Source organism: Lynx canadensis, chromosome A2 (genome assembly GCF_007474595.2).
Source record: "Lynx canadensis isolate LIC74 chromosome A2, mLynCan4.pri.v2, whole genome shotgun sequence".
Taxonomy (NCBI): Eukaryota; Metazoa; Chordata; class Mammalia; order Carnivora; family Felidae; genus Lynx; species Lynx canadensis.
In genome coordinates, this window is record NC_044304.2 from 15,204,939 (window position 1) to 15,227,865 (window position 22,927).

General features: G+C 49.5%; 1 protein-coding gene across 2 annotated transcripts in view; it reads left to right on the forward strand.

Annotated features, from left to right (window-relative positions):
• The window catches only part of LARS2 (leucyl-tRNA synthetase 2, mitochondrial), a 164,223-nt gene that overhangs the window by 81,065 nt on the left and 60,231 nt on the right, over positions 1-22,927 (forward strand). For both annotated transcript variants that reach the window (XM_030305699.2, XM_030305702.2), the window contains 2 exons: positions 16,395-16,502; positions 18,873-19,032. In XM_030305699.2, the coding sequence (XP_030161559.1) occupies positions 16,395-16,502; positions 18,873-19,032 (268 nt within the window). The remainder of the gene's footprint in view (positions 1-16,394; positions 16,503-18,872; positions 19,033-22,927) is intronic.

The following is a 22,927-nucleotide window of genomic DNA, read 5'->3' on the forward strand; positions in this document are numbered from 1 at the left end:
CAACGATGAGCCTTCACGAAATCAGGGGAAGTGGGAGGGACTGGCCCCACCTCCCTGCCCCCTTGTGTCCCTCCTCCCCCGATTTCACCTGTGAGCTTGCGGGTAAAGGTGGAGGTGCCTTTGCCAGAACTCACTGTTTGCGTTTGAGCCTGCAGAGAGTAAAAATATGGGGTCGGAGAGGCAAGGGGGTGAAGGAAGGGGGGTGGGGTTTACAACAGGAACTTTGCGGGGAGCGGGGAGCAGGCCCGAGCAGAAAGACCGCCCCAGAGAGGAGCCGAGGTGCAAAGCTCCAGTCTCCAGCACGTGCCCCTGGGTGCTTAAGGGTCCCCTGCCCTCTGGAATGGGGACCCCCGGGCACCCTTGTTCCAGTCCTGAGGCCTTGAGATGCTTGTGAAAGCACTTGGCTGTCTTCCGGAAACCGGGCCTGGTGCCTGGCTTTCTGCCCTCAGATCCGCCGTCAGCCCCAGAACAGAGGCTGGCTCACAGGTGACGCCAGAAGATGCCTCTCCGTGACACCAGCCAAGTCACCCCCGTGCTGCTCTGCCCCGGGAGCTCTGCAAAGGGGCTGGTCGGTGGGGTTTGGCACCTGGGCCGCACCCCGCTCCCTGCCCCCGAGAGGGACCCTCGGCACCAGGGCCGCCTCCTGTATGTGCGGCCTGGGCCTTCACGGCACGGGTGTAGACGCAGATTAGAGGCTGGCTACAGAGGCGAAGTTTCCGGGAACCAGGAGGAACAAGTGAGAAAGATCTAATGAGCCGTCAGCTTCTCTGCAAGGCCGTTGGGATAAAAAGCTGAGAGGACACCAGCCGGGGCCACACTGAACGATGATGCTGGGGTTTATATACCGCCAGGGTTTTCTCTGAAGAGCCCTGTGGCTTTCAAGCTATTATTGGGTCATCCCACCGTGCTCCTCTGTGGTCAGCCAGGCCTGAGCGTGGCCTTATGCGTCCACCTCAAAAAAATGTTTTATCAGCTGCTAAGTGGTAGGTAGGAGTGTCTGAGCCGTGCAGGCTCTGGGCCCCGGAGCCTGGACAGCGGCACCCAGGACACCCTGAGCGCCAGCTTCCTGCTGGAGTCCTCCCCCAGACCCCGGCTGTCTCTTCTGGAAACCGCAGGCTCGGCTCTCGTCCCCAGGATCTGGCTTTGACACCCTGTCTCACAAAACCAATTCGTTGTTAAATCTGCTCCTTCTTACGTAACATCTCTTACTTCTCTCTGTTCTCTGTATTCCACGCCTCTCCAGGATCTTTCCTCTCCTAAGCTGTAAGGTGAACTCAAGTCCCCACCTTCCATGCTGTCCCGTCCGCACTCCGATCGTCGGCCTTCTTACAGGGAAAGCCACCCACTGCGTCCCTCAGAAGTACTTCTGGGGATGGTGGTGGGCAGGGCTCGGGGGAGGTGGGGGAACAGAGGCAAAAGGAAGGCAGACGACTAGAGGCTGACAGTTCCCCAGCGGTCCCCGGGCAAGCCTCATGCTGTCTGGAGTGGATCAGGAGACTTGTGTCCCCACCACAGCCACAGCCAGGGGTGACAGTGAGACTTCCGGGGGGTGGGGTGGCTGGTTGGTTCTGTGCAGGCCTTGGAGGGAACTTGTGCTTGGAAGGGTTCACCAGAGTCGGTGCAGCGCAGGGCCCCGGCTCAGATTCGCGAAGCCACAGTGTTTCTGGATCGTGCCGGGGTGACACTGGCAATTAGACTTCCTCCTAAACGCAGGGCCTTCGTGTTCACCCCGAGAAGGCCCCCCGCCAGCGGCCGGTCACATCTGTATGTGCTCTCCATTAGCCCAGTACCCTGTGAGCTCCCATTTCCCCTGGCCCCGGGGCCTCGCGCCCACCCTGTGTCCCTCCCGTCCGGGACTTGAGGACACCCCTGCCTGCACAGCGTCTCCAAAGCACTTGTGAAGCGGACACACAGGCTTCCGGTTGGCACGCACGGTCGGCAAGCCAGAAGCTTCTGTGTTTGTGTTGTTTTTTGGGTTTTGTTTCTAAGCTAGAAGGAATGACTGCAAAGGGAGAATGAGAGAAATAATACCGTTGACCCTTGGACAAGGTGGCTCGAGGGTCAGCGCCCCTGACCCCTCCCCCATGCAGTTGAAAATTCACAGGTGACTTTGGAGTCCCTAAAAACTTTACTAATAGTCTACTGTTGACCGGAGGCCTAACAGATAACATAGTCAGTTGATGAACACATATTTTGTATGTTGTCCGTGTTATATACAGTAGTCTTACAATAAAGTAAGCCAGAGAAGGGAGAATGTTAAGGAAGAAAAGAAAATCACAGGGAAGAGAAAATACGTTTTATGGTGCTGGGCTGTATGGACCAGTGCAGTTCAAACCCGTGTTCAGGGGTCAGCTGTAATATACTTCTTAGATTATATTGACAATGAAAGAAATTGTAAATCTGATTTGGAAAAAATGAAGGCAGAACTGAACATGATGTATTGCCCTTAAACCCTGAGTGGGCTTTCTGTGCTCCTGGCCAGGTGCTTTTGGGGGGGGTAAAGACCTCCTTCCTTCTTGAAGTATTAGCCAGGACCCCGTGGGACTAAAGAGATTTATTAGCGCCTCATTGTGGGGGGGTCCCTGGGTGTGCCAGGGAGGGCTGGGGAGTTCACTGATCAACTCAGGGAGACATTTGGATTTTAAAGCTAGAAGAAACTTGAGCAAACAGTGCACAGGTCCCCCACGTTTAGCCCACGGTCTCCCTTGCTTTTTAAATCCCTGCCCTAATCTGAAAAACAAAAATGCCAACAAAAAACCCTCATGCTTTTGAAATTACAAAATCAATATGACACCTAGAGACAAATGAAAGGGATCAGGCGTTGCTTTCTCTTAAGCATTGTACATCCCGTCCTCCTCCCGCTCCCCCAGGGGACTCGTGGCCAGCTCGAGGTGTCCTGGAAAATTACAGACCCGGCCCATTCCTCATTTTATAACTGAGGCCCCCAAGCCCAAGAAAGCCAGGGCCCAACTTGAGCCTCCCGTGACCTGGGTCTCCCTGCTCTCCACCAGCTCTTAAGCGAGGCGTTTCCAAGCACCCCGTACAGAAGGAGGGCATGTGTTGCGGGGAAGCCGGCCATGAGCACAGTAGGAACTGTAATGGGGACAGGGAGAGGGCACAGATGGCCAGGCGACGGAAAGCGCCGTGGTCGGAGGTTTTCTGGTTTGTTCTTGCTGGCATTGGCTTGCTGGCCTCTGAGCTGAAGCTGTGTCTTTTTTGTCACCATCTCTGTCCGCTCCAACGTCCTGTCCGTCCCCTGGACCTTCTGAGCCCAGCTGCTGGGAGAACAGGGACACTGATCCGTGACTGCCGCGGTCTGAAGGAAGCAGGCGTTGGCAGCCACGTCTGTGGTCATACGGTATTGTTGTGTTAGTCAAAAGAAGGGTCCCTCTTATAGAAGGAGGCGGTTTTCCACAGCATCCCTCCGTTTCTCTCTGTATCTTGTTTACTATTCCAGGGTGGCTAATTTTGAGTGTCAGCTTGGCTCGAAATGAAGATTTAATCCTGTCGACAGCTGTAAGAAGTTGCGAACTCTGATAAATTGCAAACTCTCCTAGTTCAAAAAGAGTTTACTAATGGCATGATCTTAACTGTGTGAAACGTATACAGGAGCACCCACACCCGCACTACGTTTTTTCAGCCGTCACGGCATTGGCACTACGTTTTATGTTCTGCTAACAAAGAAAAATGGTGTCAGAGGCACTACTGGTTGTGAGATATGTCCCCACTGCAGAGTTTGTGGGGGAAAATGAGCTTCTTTGAATTAGTGGAAGATAGGGTATAAGTGGATTGGAAAGATATGGAATAAAATATTAATAGTGACCCTCCCTGGGTGTTTATATTGATTGTGGGAAACTGATATTTTTCTTCATCCGTCTCCATATTTTCCATAATGACTGTTATCATTTTGGTAGTCAGAAAACAGAACAGCCTGAGAGCAGGGTTATGTCAGCATTTATTTACATATCTTCTGTAGACCTGAGTGCCTTGGAAGGGATGGTCTTATCTTCCTGCAAGTTTTTAATTTATAGGCAGGCTTCCAACTTGAAGGTAATTTAATGGAATATTCCCTGGGACCGCTGTCCCCATTTTTTCCCCCCTATTAGACCAGTTAAAAGCTTTCAGTCTTGCTCCCAAGACTCTGCCTTCCCGGAACAAAACCGCGTTTTCAGGCAAGGGTATCCCAGGGCCGCAGATTGGGCCGAGGACGCTGCGATGTCTCCCTGCTTGCTCCCCCTCCCGTGGGGTACAAGGCAGCCTCTCTTTTGGCCCCTTGACCCAGGGGCAGTGAGGTCACCTGAGTGGCTCTGGGAATCAGAAGCAGCCTCGTCCAGACAGGTGACTGTCATTGGGGGAGTTTGTCCTCTGTCGTCTGCATTCTTAGGGGCGTGGTGGTGACATTTCAGAACCCGTAGTTACCAACCCTTGAAATTTCGTGGGATTAGAACTGCTTCGCTGTCAGAAAAGTGCATTGCTTGGGCCTGAAAGGGGGGGGGGGGGAGAGACGGCTAGGTGTGGCCTGAGTTAATGTGATGATACCTGGATAAGAAGAGACTACCCAAATTGGTGGCCGCCACACCAGCTGATTTCCTTCCCCACGTCCTTTCCCACATGGCCGTCTCTGGTGATTGTACCCGGAAGGCGCTTCCTTCTTTCCAGCCACTTGGAGGCTGTTTGATAGCACTTGGGGTGTCCCTCTTTCACTTGGCTCTGAGATGCACACGCGATGTATGCGTGGGCTGCTTGGGGCCTCTTTTCCTTCGACCCCTGCAGTCCCAGGTATGCGTACCTTGTTGGCAAGTCACTTACCATCAGCAGGATGTCTTGCTCAGAAATGATCGTTTCCCTTCTGGGTTAGCAACACCTTCGCTGGAATTAAGATTCCTGGATAGCAACACTGTTTTACCACGACAAATGGATCTTGCTAGAAATACAGATCACATTTCAGAAGAGAGGTTATAAAGTACAGCTATCAGAGGGAGGTGAACAAGGTAAATATTATGCCAAATGAGCTTTTTATGTATTTATTTTTTAAATGTTGATTTATTTGAGAGAAAGAGTGTGAGCAGGGGACGGGGAGAGGGACGCCCACGTGGCTTGATCCCACAAAAGGTGAGACCATGACCTAAGCTAAATCAAGAGTCAAACGTAACCAATGGCGCCCCCAAATGAACTTTCAATGTAGAAATCCTCGTGTGCAACCTCATGCCAGAGTCAAAGCAGGAGAGGGGGGCTAGGCTGTGGGACCGTTTATCCCTCTAGAATATTCTAGAGGGGACATCTAGATTTTTTATGAACACCCTACTGCCTTCAGAATCTATTTTCCTTTATTACAACTCATATATGCTGTGTCTTTGGAGGGACTACTTTGAAATGATTTCAGAAAAAGAATAAGGAAATCTTGGCAACAAGATTAAGTTTTAGAAAAAAATAAATACAAATTATAATTCAAACATAATTGCTATTCAGGTCACACTGATTTAGAAGTAGGCTGTGTTAAGACTTTTAAAAAGCATCTTGTTTTAATTAAATCTTATTATTAAATCTTTCTCTTTCTTTCTCCCTCAAATCTGTGTCCAGCTCTCAGGGCTCTGGTTTCTGAACTCCCTCTTAGTAGCTAATAAATGCACTTTATTTCTCATTCTGCCTAAACTTTTTTTTTACAAAGGTTTTATAAAGTATCATGTTTTTATTTAAAAAAAATTTTTTTATTATTACGTGTATTTATTTTGAGAGAGAGAGAGACAGAGCATGAGCAGGGGAGGAGCAGAGAGAGAGGGAGACACAGAATCCGAAGCAGGCTCCAGGCTCCGAGCTGTCAGCGCAGATTTTGACGCGGGGCTCGAACTCAGGAACTGAAATCATGACCTGAGCCGAAGTCAGACACTCAACTGACTGAGCCACCCAGGCGCCCCTAGTGTATCATGTTTTTAAAACAGTTTCTTCTGGGGGCGCCTGGGTGGCGCAGTCGGTTAGGCGTCCGACTTCGGCCAGGTCACGATCTCGTGGTCCGTGAGTTCGAGCCCCGCGTCGGGCTCTGGGCTGATGGCTCGGAGCCCGGAGCCTGTTTCCGATTCTGTGTCTCCCTCTCTCTCTGCCCCTCCCCCGTTCATGCTCTGTCTCTCTCTGTCCCAAAAATAAATAAACGTTGAAAAAAAAAATTAAACAAACAAACAAACAAACAAAAAAAAAAACCAGTTTCTTCTGGAATTCTTATTTCTGGTCCTGTCGCACCTTGTGCTTAATGCTTTGGCTCATGTACTGTCCTCTCTTGGGAAGTGTGGGTTTATTCCCAGCATTATTTCTGCTGCTTTGCAGAAGGAGTCTGATCAGACATGTCATATTTAATTCTCTTATCATCCCCAGCCCTTTCAGTTTAAGCTTTGTCTTTCTTATTTGCGATGGTGCTTTGTATCCTCAAAGCTTTTTTGATTGGATGTGCAGGTCAGCCCATCTCTTGTTGGTTCACGTTCTTAAACTATGGGTCCTTTTCAGATTCACTAATGCACAGTCGTGTTTCGGCTTCTCAAAGCATCTTCATTCCGATGGTGTACCTACGGGGCAACGGTGGCTGTACATTCAGACCACCCTGGTGGAAATGATCATAAGGGCCCTTTGCAAATAACAGCGCTTATATGTACGCTACGTAATAACCACAGGGAAATGTTACCATTTGACTTCAGGTGAGTATTAGTACAGTCATTGTTGATAAAAACTGAATGAGAAGCTCCTTCGTGTGGTTAATTCCTAGGTTTTGCAGCTGGAAGAAGCTGCCTTTTGTTTAATGAAATAAAGATACCTGAGGTGTGCCTGGGTAGCTCAGTAGGTTAAGCGGCCGACTTCAGCTCAGGTCATGATCTCACGGTTTGTGGGTTCAAGCCCTGCGTCGGTCTCTGTGCTGACAGCTCGGAGCCTGGAGCCTGCTTCGGATTCTGGCTCTGCCCCCGCCCCGTGCGTGCTCTTTCTCTCAAAAATAAAAATAAACATTAAAAAAATAAAAATAAAGTAAAGATACCTGAAAACAGTATAGGGGTCCCAGAACGATATCTGGATAATTCATTATTTTGGGTCTGCCGTTGACTTAGTCGAATGAGCCATTTTTTTTTTCATTTATTAATGGGAGTTGAATAAATTAATGGTTGCCAAACTGTGCCAAAGCCTTGGTATTGATGGAGAGGGCTCGGAGGAGAGAGCAGGGCATCTCCTGGAATGGTTCAGCATTCGGCTCTTACATATATATCAGGTTTCCTCTGATTTCATTGGAAAGATGATATTGGGGCACCTGGGTGGCTCAGTCAGTTAAGCGTCTGACTTTTGGTTTGAGCTCAGGTCATGATCTCACAGTTTGTGGGTTCGAGCCCTGTGTCAGGCTCCACACTGGCAGTGCAGAGGCTGCATGGGCTTCTCTCCCTGCCCCTCCCTCCCTCACTCCGTCTCTCTCTCAAATTAAATAAACTTAAAAAAAAGTGATTTCACAGCACTTTTAAGAAGAGTCTCAAAACCTGCTAGTTCCCTAGGTTTGGGATTCTGTGAACCTGTAAGATTTCTACAAATTGGGGTTGGCCAAGGTGGGGAAGGGAGGCACTGCCTGCTGTTTGCCAGATGTAAGGACAGGACATGAGATAAGATGAAGTCCAGCTACTGCCACCGTAATTGCCCCCTAAAGAAGGAAGGGTACTTGATCTCAACAAAAGACCCCAGAGAAACAAAAATAGCCCTTTGGATTGAACACCTGCATAGTATAAAACACTCCCCACATCGTCCCTGATCTGGTGGAGATGGGGGCGGGGGGCAGGATGAAGGAGAGGTCCTTGGGGGTCATTGGGCTGCGTTCTCTAAGTCCCCGTTCATCAAAAATCAGTGATGTGTAACACGCTTGTTTTCCAACGGGAACCAAACAGGGTTTGCTGGGTTGTTCTCAAGATGTTGATTTCATTTGGTTTATTTTTAAAATTTCTTCTGGTTTTTAAAAATATTCATAGATTTGGTAAGGTTTTAAGCAGGTGCCCCCCCCATAATTAGCATATCAAAACCTTCATATTTCATTCTATTCAAACCTTTTGTCCTCAACTGAGATTCGAATATTTCAAGCAAAGCACCTCTTCCAAAAGTATCTCAGCCTTGACAATTCAATCTAGAAGAAAAACACGATGAAAAGACTTACATCCTAGTGACTCAGTAATGCAGAGGAAGGCTGAGTGTCACGTGCAGTCACCACTGGAACCTGTCAACTCAGAACTTTCCGTGGCAGGAAGGAATAGAATGGGATACGGAGATGATCTTCAAATCATGTAATGTAGGTCTTACCACATGGAAAGACACCAGCTCCCATGAGACCACATGCGCGTTTGCTTGGAAGTTAAATGGAATTTATTGGTTATTGGAGAGGAAAAGCCGTGGGTCGTTTTCAGAGTTTATCATGCACTGGTTACGTGCTTGCAGGCATTTAAGAACCCCCTCAATTGTTCCATAAATTAGAAAGCTTTCTAGAACATGTAGTTTCACCAGAAGATTGATTACTAGTTTATTAATATATTGTTTTATGATATGTGATTACTATATTCAAGATTTTATACTTTTGTTACGGTGATGTGTCAAGACAGTACAGTATCAGCTAGTAGAGATAACTATGGAGATGTTGAAACTTTTTAAATCCACTGGTATTAGTTAGGAAACACAGTTGCAAACAACCTAAAGTTACTCGGGTTAATTTCAGCCACAAAGGAATTGATCAGAAGAGGATCAGGTTACTCACCTTTGGGTGGGAAGGCTGGAGACCCCGGCTTTGGCAGGAATCAGGGAGAAAAAAGGCAGGGCTGAGATTGTGCCCAGGAAAAGGTCTGACCCCTATCAGTCCCAGAATCTCCGGCCTCTCCCTTCTAGTGCCCCTGTGCCTCTGGGTCCCCCCACAGTGTTCCGAGACTGTGATAGGTTACAATCAATGTTTAGCTTGCACAGAGGGGGAGAGTGGGACTGGAAAAGCTTCCACAGTTGGTGGCACTCACCATCTCGGATTGTCCCCAAGAAAGAAGAGCCTGTGGGTGCTGGGCAGCTAATGCAATAGAAATTCACCGTGCCACTGGGGAGAACAGTTGAGGACGAGGCTTCGTAGTTAAATGAGGGCCGAGTAATGTACTAAGGACCAGAATTTTTGTCCTGGCTGCAGTTAGCTAAGTGAGGATGGGCAGATTGCTAAGCCTCTGGAGGCCTCTGTGTCCTCATCTGTACAGAGAGGGAATTTTAGTGACATCCTCGGCCCTATGACCCTATAACCAGAGACTTCTTTCCAGCAGTAAAATTTAAAAAACAAATGAGATAATAAAAGCAGGCAGAGTCGTAATAGGCATCTCTTCAAAGTTAGAGGATGGTAAGTGGACACTATGTGAAACCCGGACACGGGAGAGCTGCATTTAAGTGCGTTGATGGCCAGGTGGTCATTCCACAGCAGGTGTGGGAAGGGACGGACTTGCGGGGTGACCCAGGGAAGATCCTGGGGACTTGTATCCTCATCTGCGAGGTGGAGATACTACCACTGGACCTGCGCTGTTGTGAAGAGGGAATTCGGCATCGATCGTAGAAATGCCCGGCCCGTGGGAGGCTACTTGGAGGTTACTCCCCCCTGCCTGGTGGCCGGGGGCCTGGCCCTGCAGTGCTGCTCGCCCGCCTCTCCCTCCAGTGGAGGGAGTGACGTGGGAATTTAATGAGCACCTGTCCAGCACACGGCACAGTCCTGGGCTCTGGGCCCGGCCATGCGGGGGTTGTAAAGAAAGCCCAGGGAGTCTGAAGTTGAGTCACGGGGCTTACAGGCCAGCGTTCCCCTGTGCCCTGCCCTCCGGGAGCCTCCTGGGGGTTACAGCTGCCACTTCTGCAGTGCCAGACTTAGTAACTTGTTGTTTTGCTGTTGTGTTTCCATTGCAACACGAAACGCAGATCACCATATAAAACAAGTATATAGCTTATCCATTTATTTTAAAGCAACCTCCTTTGGAGGTCAAGATGCTGAATTTTGCCAGCACCCCAAAGACCTCCCCATACGCCCCTTCCCAATAGTAAATGTCCTTCTCTGCCTCCCAAGTAGCCACTGCCCTGACTTTTAGGATAGGCACTTCCTCGCTGTTTTCCCTAGTTGTGTCATCCACGTGTGCCTCCCTGTACTCTGTGGTTTATTCTTACCCTCCCTTTAAAAAAAATGTGTTTAAATAAAAAACATGGTTTTCAGTTTATTTATTTATTTTGAGAGAGACAGAGATAACACGAGGGGGAGATGGGCGAAGAGAGAGGGAGAAAGAGAATCCCAAGCAGGCTCTGTGCTGACAGCACAGAGCCTGATGTGGGGCTCCATCCCATGAACCATGAGATCATGACTTGAGCCGAAACCAAGAGTCAGATGCTTAATGACTGAGCCACCCAGATGCCCCTCTCCCTTTTCTTTTCTTCTTTTTTTTTTTTTTTGATGCCTTTTTTTTTTTTTAATTTTAAGCGTGTATTCATTTTTGAGAGACAGTGGGGGAGGGGCAGAGCGGGAGGGAGACCCAGAATCCGAAGCAGGCTCCAGGCTCCGAGCTGTCAACACAGAGCCCCATGCGGGGCTTGAACTCACAGACCATGAGCCAAAGTCAGACCTGACGTGCGCCAAAGTCAGAAGCTTAACTGACTGAGCCACTCGGATGCCCCTGATGATGCCTTTTAAGTGTATTAGTCTACAGGTTTGCCTCTTTATCCCTTTCTCTTTCTTATAATTTACCAGTTGAATAGCCAGGCTGTGTGGCCCATAGAGTTTCCTGGGTTTTGCTGATTGGACACTCATGGGGCAGTGTGACATGTTCCTGTGTCCTCTGGAGCCCCTGGCTCCTTTTATTGCACCAAACACAATGTCTTCCATAGAGGAAGGAGCTCGGTGACCATTTTGTAATTGAAGTTGATGGGTACGTGGAATCTTTGGTACATGATTCATTCATAATTGAGATACCGCATTCCATTTCCTAATTTCCAAAGCCGCTGGTTACTTTGAAACAACTGACTTCTAGGAAAGCCTCATTTTTTTTTTCTTTAAAAAATTTTTTTTAAGTTTATTCATTTATCTTTGAGGGAGAGAAAGAATGAGCATGAGCAGGGGAGGGGCAAGAGAGAGGGGGGGGAGAGAGAGAGAATCCCAAGCAGGCTCAGCACGGAGCCCGAGGCAGGGCTCGAACTCACGAGCCATGAGATCATGACCTGAGCTGAAATCAAGAGTCGGACGCTTAACCGACTTGGCCACCCAGGCGCCCCAGAGAACCTTGCTTTTAGATGGAGTATACACTGCAGTTCTAACCCACTTACTCGTTTTTCTCTCTCATGCATCTTTAGGACTGTAGATCCAAGACCGAATCCTGGAATTCACCTTACTCTCTGGGTTATTCTAAAACTAGTCGTTCCGTGTCTCAGGCCTGTGCTGGCAGTAACAGAAACTCTTACGGGTTTCTAATACTTGCTTTTGAGCAAGTTTCTCAACCATGGTTTCTCAAACCATGTGCACATACGTAGCTGTGCAAATTTGTGTTCCGTTTATGTCAGTCAGGAAAGGGAGAGGTGGGGAAACCATTGTTTATCTGAAAGAGCCAGGAAACAGGCCCTTTCCATCGGGTCAGTATTCCAGCCAGCGGAGCGTTCATCTGTGCCCGTGATGTGCATGGTTAATCAGTTCCCGAAGCATCCTTATCCAACTAGATACATGCACACTACACATGGCCTATGATTGAACTTTGCTTTGATGAGTCAAGATCTTATACTTCCTCAAGCCATCACCATCAGTGATTTTTAGACACCTCAGAAGTCACATTTAAAGCTGAATCTGGTATCAGGGGCACCTGGGTGGCTCAGTCGGTTAAGCATCCAACTTCGGCTCGGGTCCTGACCTACCTCATGGTTCGTGAGTTCGAGCCCCGCGTCGGGCTCTGTGCTGACAGCTCCGGGCCTGGAGCCTGCTTCGGATTCTGTGTCTCCCTCTCTCTCTCTCTCCCCCTCCCCCACTCACACTCTGTCCCTCTCTCACTCTGTCTCTCAAAAATAAACATTAAAAAAATTTTTTTAAAGATAAATCTTATATCAATTTTTTTTTTTTTGCGGTCTTTTGTAACTTTCTCTTCGATTAGAATGCTTGCTGTGTTACAGTCATGGGATTGAGGCCTCTTGAGATCCCTAAGAGAGGAAAAGGAAGGGACACCAATGAAGTTGAAAGGCCGCCAAAGGGCCCCTTGAGGAGCCAGGCTCATGGTGCCAAGCCCCTGGGAGGAAAAGGCCACGTGTGCACTATCGGCCGCATGGCCACTGGGACGGGTCTCCTGAAAGCAGAGAGCCTTGGCTATTCCAGATTGTTAGAGACGGGCTTCCTCTTTACTCTCGGGGGGAGGGGGAACAGAGGAAAGGGGGCTGGTCTCTATATTACCTTGACAGGAGGCCCATATCTCAGTTATGCATATTTTTCATGGATTCAAAGGGTCCACTACCCACCAGGAGCTGTGGGTGCTGCGTACCCAGTGGTGAACCCAAACGAGCCCGGTCCTTGCTCTCTGGGAGCTTACAATCCAGAGGACGGGCCCGACCGTCAAGGAATAAGCAAGCAGACCAAAGAAGAGATGGGCAATGAAGGAAGTGGAATAAGAAGAAATGAAGGGGTGCTTTAGACAGGGCGGCTGGGCCAGGCTGGAGCATTGCCCATGCCCAGGCCGTAGGGCAGGCTGGGTGGTTTTTGAGAAACTGAAAGCATGTCCCTTTTTTTTTTTTTTTTAAGTTTATTTATTTTGAGATAGATAGAGAGAGTGGGGAAGGGGCAGAGACAGAGAGGGAGAGAGAGAGAATCACAAGCAGGCTCCACGCTGTCCGTGCAGAGCCTGATGCAAGGGTCAGACTCACGAAACTGTGAGACCACGAACCTGAGCCCAAACCGAGAGTCGGATGCTCACGCGACTTGAGCCACCCAGGTGCCCCTGAAAGCACGTCCCTTTAGTTGAAGCATAATGAACAGTTGGAGCCGGAGTTCTGCCACCTTCTCAAATGTTCACTCTTTATGTGTAACTTGATGCAGAACCATTAAGTATTTTAGATTTCCCCTGGAAACCTCCCCCCGGCTATGATCACAAGAGGTTGGAATGTATGTATGCCATTTGAACATGGTTGATTTGCTCCTGATTCTACTTAAAACGAGCAGCTCTAGGTGCCCTTAATCGTGTCCCGGGATATTGGGCACGCGTTCCTAGTACAAGAGAGTGTCATCAGCATCCTGTAGTGTCCCAAGCACAGATCACCGGGAACTCTCAACTTCTAAAACTTACCTTATTACACTTTTTCTGTATCTTCTTTATCAGCTATTTGGTTTTCACGGATCTCCTTTCCACATTACCAGGTGGGTGTTAAAATACGCCCAGTTTCTGCTTGATTACATTTCATTATTAAAAGGTATTTTTTTCATCTTTCACGAGGAACAGTCCAGAAACGGGAGAAGCCTAGGAGCGGTCGTTGGAAACGACCTCCAAACACCAGCAGGGTGGTTGGGTCTCGGCGTTGAGGATCGTGCTGAGTGTCCCATCATCACTAGGTTCATTGGTGGCAGAAAGGAAGGGGGCCTGCCTCTATTAAGCCTTTGTGCGCTTGTCATTGTTCGAAGGACAGCTTGAACTCACCGAGGCTTTCTGGTGCTCTCCCCCTTCCGTGTGGCACGCACATGTCTGGCTTCGGTTTTCATGTCAGTGTAGCCCTCTATTCCTCTTTCGCCTTCTTGTCACTCGAGACTGATGGCCCTGCCGCAGGAAGGCTCACCATGTCACTGAGCAGCCAGTAAGCCCTGTTCCAGAACAGCACTTGCTGTTCCTTGCGCCCTGCTGTGGGCACACACCCTGTCGCCCCACACGCGGTAGGATTTGCTCGTCCCCAGCTTTCGTTCCTTCACCTGCTCCATTTTCCATTACCTGTCTGCTTTCAGATTCCCCTTCACTCTCCCTGTCTGTCCTTTTTGGAGCCTTGCTTTCCTCACTCACTCCTGTGACTTTCCTTCTCCTTCTCAGGGGGTTCATCCACCCACCTCTTCTCGTATCTCTCCCTGTTTCTCACTCCGCTCCTTCTCTTCCCTTCCTTCCCGCAATTTTTCTCCTTCCTTGCCTCATCTGCAGGACCCATGTCTCACCTTCCGTGATGCTAATTGCATCTGGCATTGAACTTTGATCAGTTACCCGACTACCAGCAGCAGGCTGCGTGCGTGCATTGTTTAGACTTCACGGTAGAAACTCTGGCACGTTCTGCTTTGCATGTGCGCAGGCCCCCAGCGCCTAGATGGGGTCCCGGTGTAGAGGGGTGGGTGGCTAATACATTGTGGTGGAGTAGAGAAACGAACGAAAGCATGGCTGGCCAGCTCGATGGGGTCCATTACATACAGTTTCTGACTCAGAAGAAATGTCTGGATCTTGAAGCTTCCAGACTCTATCACATAGATGACACAGGATGGGTAGCCAGATGACGGGTATAGGAAATGCCCTGTGTTGTTTATCGCATGACTGAGTGCGAATCTCTGTGCTGGAGGGGAAAGAATGTTAGTAAGTGTGGGTTGTAGTTCTGGCTCGTCTGCTCCTACAGCCTCGCGTCAGAAAGTATAAGCTCTCTGAGCGTAAGTTCGTTGATTTGAAAGTGAGCTACCCTACCCCCGAGTATGTGGGAAGAGATGTGTAGAGGCACCGTATGAATTACAAAACACTGGACAAGTAAAGCATTGTTGTGTTGCCTTTGTTAATCGTAATACAATTAAGAATTTAAACTTGGACTCTTTGCGGCGCTTGTGTGTTTCAGTCGCTTAAGCGTCTGTCGATTTCAGCTCAGGTCATGTTTTCACAGTTTGTGAGTTCGAGCCCTGTGCCAGGCTCTGCACTGATGGTGTGGAGCCTGCTTGGGATTCTCTCTCTGCCTCTCTCTCTCTCTCTGTCTCTCTTCCTCTCAAAAATAAATACACATTTAAAAATAAAATAAAGGGGCTCCTGGGTGGCTCAGTCGGTTAAGCGGCCGACTTCGGCTCAGGTCATGATCTCGCGGTCTGTGAGTTCTAGCCCCACATCGGGCTCTGTGCTGGCAGCTAGGAGCCTGGAGCCTGCTTCGGATTCTGTGTCTCCCTCTCTCTGACCCTCCCCGTTCATGCTCTGTCTCTCCCTATCTCAAAAATAAATAAACGTTAAGAAAAAAAAAATTAAAAAAAAAATAAAAATAAAATAAAGTTAGACTCTTCACAATGTAAGTATGTGATTTGCTTTTAAACCCATCTGTTGAAGGAATGTGTCTCATCATCAAACGCTGAGGGACAGCATGTAGTTGAAGCCATAGAGAGTAACTTATAGAAAAGCCTCCCTTTTATAGGCATTTAGGAGTAAAAGTAGACAAAACAAATAACAGTGAAAATAGATACGCACTTCTTTAAAAAAAATTTTTTTAATGTTTATTTTTGAGAGAGAGACAGAGTGTGAGCTGGGGGGGAAGGGGGCGGCAGAGAGAGAGGGAGATACAGAATCCGAAGCAGGCGCCAGGCTCCGAGCTGGCAGCACAGAGCCTGACGTGGGGCTCAAACCCACGAACCATGAGATCATGACCTGAGCCAAAGTTGGATGATTGACTGAGCCACCCAGGCGCCCCTATTTATTTATTTTTAATGTTTAGATTTGAGAGAGAGAGAGAGAGAGAGAGAGAGAGAGCGAGCCAGCAGGGGAGAGGCAGAGAGAGAGGGAGACACAGAATCCGAAGCAGGCTCCAGGCTCCCAGCTGTCAGCACAGAGCCTGACGCGGGGTTCGAACTCACAGACTGCGAGATCATGACCTGAGCCGAAGTCGGACGCTCAGCCGACTGAGCCACCCAGACGCCCCTAGATACACACTTCTAATAGCAAATATTTACACAAATCAGTGTAATGGTTTCCTTTATGCTGATACTTTTAATGCAAAGATGTAATATATAGTGTTCTATTTCTGATACAGATGAGTCGTAGAATGCCCATCCCCCTGGGCTGATTATCTTAGCGTTTCAAAATTCACAAACTTGAACTCGTTTTGTGTACTTCCCAGACCGTGGGAGAGAAAAACGTACTCACTACATTCATCAAAGATGTTAATTAAGGTCTTTCTTCCTTAATTTCCTTCCTTCCTTGAAACCTTGATCGGCTCCGAATAGAGAAAGCGGTCAAACCCATCTCACTGAATTGAGTCGTGCTGAGTGCGTCTGTTTCCGACCCTTGCCGAGCTCCTCGAGCTCCTCGGATTGGCAGGTGGGCAAGAAGGGCCCTGCATCCCGGGCCTCTGTTGGCGTCGCGATTTTCCTGCCCCAGCCAGACCCCCCCATCGTGTGCTGTCTCTGAAGTAATCCTTCCTTCCTCCTGTCGCCCCTACAGGCCATGCAGGACGCGCTGGCAGACCTTCCAGAATGGTATGGAATAAAAGGCATGCAGGCCCACTGGATCGGGGACTGTGTGGGCTGCCATCTGGACTTCACATTGAAGGTGATCAGGCAACAGCGTCCCCATCCATTAAAGCTCCCAGATGCCCTTCTGCGGTCTCAGAAGCCGCTGAGCCCATCAGCGGCTCGGGACAGCGCCACGGCCCTGTCGCGTGGAGAAACACTGCCGGGCGCACGCGGAATCCCAGGCTTCGTGGTGGCCGCATTTTTAAAGCGCAAAGAAACAGAAACTGACTCTGATCACATGCTTCTACTTAACCCACCGTGTGCCGAAAATTCTCACTTTAGGATGCGACCAGTAACACGTTTCTTGAGGGATTAAGTTTACATTCTGGTTTTGGTGCAAAGTCTTTGAGATCTGTGCTCTCACACTTTCAGTAATACTGGCCACTTCCCAGGTGCCCCGTGGCCTCATACTGCTAGTGGCCACCCTCCTGGACAGCGCAGATATACAGAGCTTTCTGCGGGTCCACGAGCTCCCGGAAATGACGTGTGCCATGTCGTGTGGGCATTTTCCCGAGCAGCGGGCCCAGGGCTCCAAGGGGTTCATGTCACAAAGCAGGTTAAAAGCCGACAGAGCCAAGGTTACCGCCATCTCGGAACTGGGCACCCTCGAAGCTGGTAAGGACTGGGGCTTACCCAGGGTTCCAGAGAGCTGGCCTGTGCGGAAATGCTGCTCAAAGGTCACTACTCAGGGCCCACCTACTCTGGAAGGTGCCCCTCAAACCTCTTCCTCGTGGTCCCTACAGACTAGATAGTTGGCATGTTGTCGTGTCTCACCTGGTGGGTTCTGTGTTTGTTTTTTAATTCTTCTGATGTCTCTTTCCTGCTCAAGGCTTTTGTGCTCTTTCCTTTAGCTCCAAACTCATCCCTCACCTTAGGCCAGATCTGGAGGAGGGGACAGCAGCCAAGAGGCAAAATTGACCTGCCTTTCTAGAGTCTTCCTACCGGCAGCCATAGTGGTGTCCCCGGGGTGGAGCTCACGCTGCCCTGTGCCATCTCCCCCATGGAACTGGTCCCCCTCACCCCAATGGCAGACATGAGAAGCCCACCATAAGAGAGCCGGGACTTTGAAAAACAAATCCTGAAACGACCAAATCCTCTTAGCACTCTTCAGAGAAGGTGGTCAGATTTCTGAATTTCAGTCCCGCTGCGACTTTTGTTCCAGCTCTCAGGGCCATCTCATTTGAGGGTCCCGTGCATTCGACTGGGTCTGGTCCCCGTGTCGAAGGCCTTTGCTCCTCAGCCAGGGTGAAGGCCGTGGGCCTCTGAGCCGTTCGGCCGCCTTACATGGGCCGTCTTCCGTATTCTCTCCCTTTCCCAGCATTTTTTTATGAAAATGTTTCTGTCTCCATTCCTGGACCCACCTAAAAATGAGATGTCTCAGGGGAGGGGACAGGCCTGGCTCCATGGGTGACACCTGACTGGCACTCAGGCCATAGTGCCGACTTGCATGTCATTGGCGTGCAGTGAGCGCATTTGAAGGATCGTGTAAAGGGGGGAGCATCTGTCCCCTCTAGGTCATATAATTTGCATTCAGTTGATGCCTAATGTATGCCTCTTCCTTAAAAGGCATTTAAGCAGCCCTGGGAACACTCAGTCATGAGCTCAGCTGTCCTTTCTTTCCTTCTTCAAAATGGTATTAGCCTCAGTGAGTGTTTTTTTGAGTAGAAAAGTAGATGCCTCGGGGCGCCTGGGTGGCTGAGTCGGTTAAGCAGGTGACTTCGCCTCACGTCATGATCTCACAGTTCGTGGGTTCGAGCCCCGCGTCGGGCTCTGTGCTGACAGCTCAGGGCCTGAAGCCGCTTCAGATTCTGTGTGTGTGTCACTCTCTCTGCCCCTCCCCTACTTGTGCTTTCCCTGTCTCTGTCAAAAATAAGCAAACATTAAATAAATAAATAAATAAAATTAAAAAAAAAAAAAAACCAACTAATCAGATCATAAAATGGGCATAAGACTTAAATAGATTAGGAAAAAAAAAAAAAAAAGATGCCTTTAATTTTTTTCCTTTACCTTAAGCCCTGGAGGAAAGTATAGCCCCTTTGTCAGGACAGAAACAACATAGTGTTGATAGTTATTTTTGATTCGTGAGCAAAGGAGCTAGGGAACGGGGGCGGGGGGGGGGGCCTCTTTCCTAGCATGCTTTGACCACCTGCGCTCGGGGGCCGCCAAGCATGCCTGGCAGGGGGCACCAGGGAGGGCTTCTCCAAGAGGAACTCGATCCTCCCCTCTCCTGCCCGTCTCTGCCCCTGCCAGGGGCCATCACAGGGCCCCACGTGCCTGGGACTGCAGCCAAAAATTGGCCCCAGTGCTCGGGAGGGACAGGAGGGGAGGGAGAAGGGGATGTGGCCGGGGAGCACGGCAGCCCGGAAGGAGCACTGAGGAATGGAATGACTCTGTTTTCACTTGCCAGGTGGACGGGCACGTCACGGGAGAAAAGCTGACGGCCTACACGGCGACCCCCGAGGCCATTTACGGCACCTCCCACGTCGCCATCTCTCCCAGCCACAGACTCCTGCACGGGCACAGCTCTCTGAAGGAAACCTTTCGGAAGGCACTCGTCCCTGGCCAAGGTGAGCTGGCAAGTTCAGGCCACCGCCGGGATTACACCTTAGGGACAGCGCTTCCCAGGTTCACGGTCCTTTCACATACGTCGTCCTGTGTGATTTGTCCTTCACCTGGGCCTGACTTGGTACTATTTTATTTTATTTTAATGTAAAAAATTTTTAATTTTTTTAGGTTTATTTATTTTGAGAGAGAGAAGGGTAGGGGCAGAGAGACGGAGGAGAGAGAATCCCCTGTGGCAGGCTCCACACCATTAGCAGAGAACCCGATGTGAGGCTTGAACCCACGAACCACAAGACCATGACTTGAGCTGAAATCAAGTTTGGACGCTTCATTGAGCCACCCAGGTGTCCCTAAAAAATTTTTTTTAATGTTTATTTATTTTTGAGAGAGAGAGGGTACATGTGAGCAAGGGAGGGGCGGGAAGGCGGGGGGAGGGAGATTGGGAGGGTCTCAAACAGGCTCCATACTCCACGCGTAGCCCGATGCAGGGCTCCATCCCACCACCCTGGGATCGTGACCTGAGCTGAAACTAAGAGTCGGACACTCAACCAACTGAGCCACCCGGGCCGCCCCTGCTTCTTGAGTTTCTGACCAAAAGCTCAATTCTCTTTAAATATAATCTAGATTTAAAACCCTTTTCTGATAGGAATCGAATCTCCCGCCTAATGTATAATTCCATCCTCAAATACAACTCTCCTGATGACGGCGACAGGGAGGAAGCCAGTGAGAATCAGAGGAACCATTTTCAACAAGTTCATTTTATTATTTTAAAGAATTCCCACCGTAATCTGGGCAGATGAGCAGAGCGGTCCTCAGTACACGCCTTCAGTCCGTGGGACAGGCTGACCTGGAATCGGCCCAGAAGGTGCTATCGGTCAGTGCGGATTTGGGGAGTTCCTGTGCGTTAGTCCGGATTCTGTGGTTGCACGCAACAGAATCCATCCCTGGCCAACCCAGAGGACAGAGGGAACATGCTGGAGGCTGTGGGAAGCTTGCTGACCGGCAGGAACGAGTCGGGAAGAAGACTTGGCCCAGGGCAGCCGTGGGGTTTTGGCAGCTGGAGCTGACAGTCTGCCGAGCGTCACTGAGTGAATCTGCTCCCACCTCGCCCTCAGTGCTGGGGCACTTGGTCCAAGATCCTGTTGCCGGGAAAGGTGTCTGAGTGGTGTAAGTGAGGCCCTTGGCCTTTTTCTCGGGCAAGGGAAGGGCGGACACGTTCCTGGTTAGACCACCAAGACTATAACCAGTGAGGAGGGGTAGCTCCCCCTCAACAAACTCGGAGGCTCTTACCAGAGGAAGGCGGTACGGGCCCTGGGCAGGCGAAAGGAAGTCCCCCATCCGTTAGAAGTAGGTCTCCGGAGAAATGTAAATATTTCTGTAAAGATCTCATCCTTGTTCTCTTTTCGTAGACTAAATTTCAACCCAGAGCACACAGTCTGAATTATCAGGGTCTGAATTATTTGACTACAGAAACGATAGTCATGGTGATGTCAAGTTTCTGTTTGTTCGTTTGTTTGTTTGTTTTCATTGCTATTCTTAAAATAACCAGAATGAAAAATTTCCAGGCTGGAAAGATAGACAATGTCATCCCAACCTCCCTTCGCTTGAGATATAATTGCTGGGGCACCTGGCTGGCTCAGTCAGTAGAGCACACAACTCCTAATCTCAGGGCCATGAGTTTAAGCTCCATGCTGGGCACGGGGCCCACTTAAAAAATAAAAATGAATAGAGACTTAACTGGTTACTTCCAGTATAAAGCCAGGGTCAAATCAGTGAGCACTCAGGAAGAGCCTGCTCCGCGCTAAGCACTCAGGGATGCGCAGAGGACCGCAGGTCCGCCTTCTTCCGCGGGGTCACGACAGGAGGGCCAGATGCACGTGCGATTCACTCTGGCACAAGACGGATCTCATCTGCTGTCATCTCTTGTTACATCAAAATGGAAGACAAGACTTGTGTTAAAATTTCGGTCCAGTGTAGCTCTCTCTGGTTTACTTTCTACCTACTCAAAAGAAATACTGGGTTCTTTTCAACTGTTGGTTTAAAGGGAAAACTCCGAGTTTTTAACTCTCAGGAGCATTTTGAGATTCTTTGTGGGCTGTGATGGTTGAATGATATCTAAAATCAAAAGACAAAAAAAAGGTAAAAATCTAGCTCTTGGGTTTTGTTTTCTTATGGTGAATCTAGTGACACAAATGAAAATGAGGTCATGTTAACAGGGGCTTAATGAGATCATATATTCTAAAAGATGGAGGGGTGCCTGGGTAGCTCAGTCCACTAAGTGTCTGACTCTTGGTATCGGCTCAGGTCATGATCTCAGAGTCATGAGATCGAGTCCTGGGTTGGGCTCTGCACTGAGCATGGACCCCCCCCTTAAGATTCTGTCTCCCTCTCTCTCTCTCTCTCTCTGTCTCCCTTTGTTCCTATCCCTGCTCATGCGTGCATGCTCTCTAAAATAAAAATTTTTGAAAAAACGTATATATAGGAGATGGCGTTCCTGACACGAGAGGCACTGTATCAATTCCAGACATTTTAATGTGTAAGAAATTAAGAACTGATTTTAGCAGGTGCAAAGAGTGATGTTTTCGTGATCGTTGTTTCATGATCGTCGTCCTATTTTAACCACGAATGGTTCACTAGCTTCCTTCTCACCTCTTCTTAAATTTTTTTTTTTCAACGTTTATTTATTTTTGGGACAGAGAGAGACAGAGCATGAACGGGGGAGGGGCAGAGAGAGAGGGAGACCCAGAATCGGAAACAGGCTCCAGGCTCTGAGCCATCAGCTCAGAGCTTGACGCGGGGCTCGAACTCACGGACCGCGAGATCGTGACCTGGCTGAAGTCGGACGCTTAACCGACTGCGCCACCCAGGCGCCCCTCTTCTCACCTCTTCTTAATAATCTCTGAAATAATTCCAAATGGAACATTCCGCCCAGCGCTCAATGTTCCAGTTCTAATTTTCAGCGTGGAAATAGCCTCTTTGCAGATATCAACGTATTCAAAGTCTCCAGGTTATTTTGCGCATCAAGTCTCCGGATTTTGACGCGTGGCGTTCACTAGTGATGTCAGGCCAGCGCGGTGCCTTGGGTGTGAGGGTTTTTCCAAAACTCAAACTTAAAGTCACCACACGAATATGGCTCTGTGCCTTCTTTGGCCTCTGAGGTTACATTCTAAACCCAAACATCACATCGCTGTTGTCATTTGCCATTGCCGGCCGGCTCAAATCAGGCGAGCGGCTTGTTTTTTCCATCCAGCGTCCGTCCGGTTTTGAGGGTGATTAGTGACCACTGAAAGTCAGGGCAGCACTCAGTTGGACGCACTGGATCCCCTGCAGGAATTGACGTTCTCCTACACGAGTCCCTGCAGCCGCTAAGGGGGTCTCTGTCTGTCAGCTCCTGCACTGGCACAGGATGGCCAAGGTTCTGGTCCCAGAGCCGTCCTGTGACTCAAGGAAGGACACTCAACCGTTGTGAGTTTGGCTTTCCCAGGGAGCGGGCAGGGCGGTTGCGGAGGCCCTGCAGGTACAGAAGGAGCCCTGAGGGGCTCGGAGGAGGAGGGCGACACACGTGGATGGGGTGATGCTTGGGTGACAGAGGAGTGGCATGCCATGAGTTCAGGTAAGAGACGGTGAGGACAGGAGAAGAGCGGTGGTCAGAACGGAGGGGCCTGAGCAGCTCCCAGAAGTGTCTGGAGGGCAGCGAGGGCAGAGGCTTGGGGACCCTGCCCTGATTCCTGGCCGGGCCGACTGGGTTGCTGATGTCATTGACGAAAAGTACCGTGTTCCACTCAGCCTCCTATAATTTGGCATAGATTCCTTTAAGAGAGCAAAAAGTCAGGTGCTTCCCTCCAGAGTTCTTGAAATTGAGTTTATTTTCATCATTGACGTTGCCGCCTCCCCTCAGCT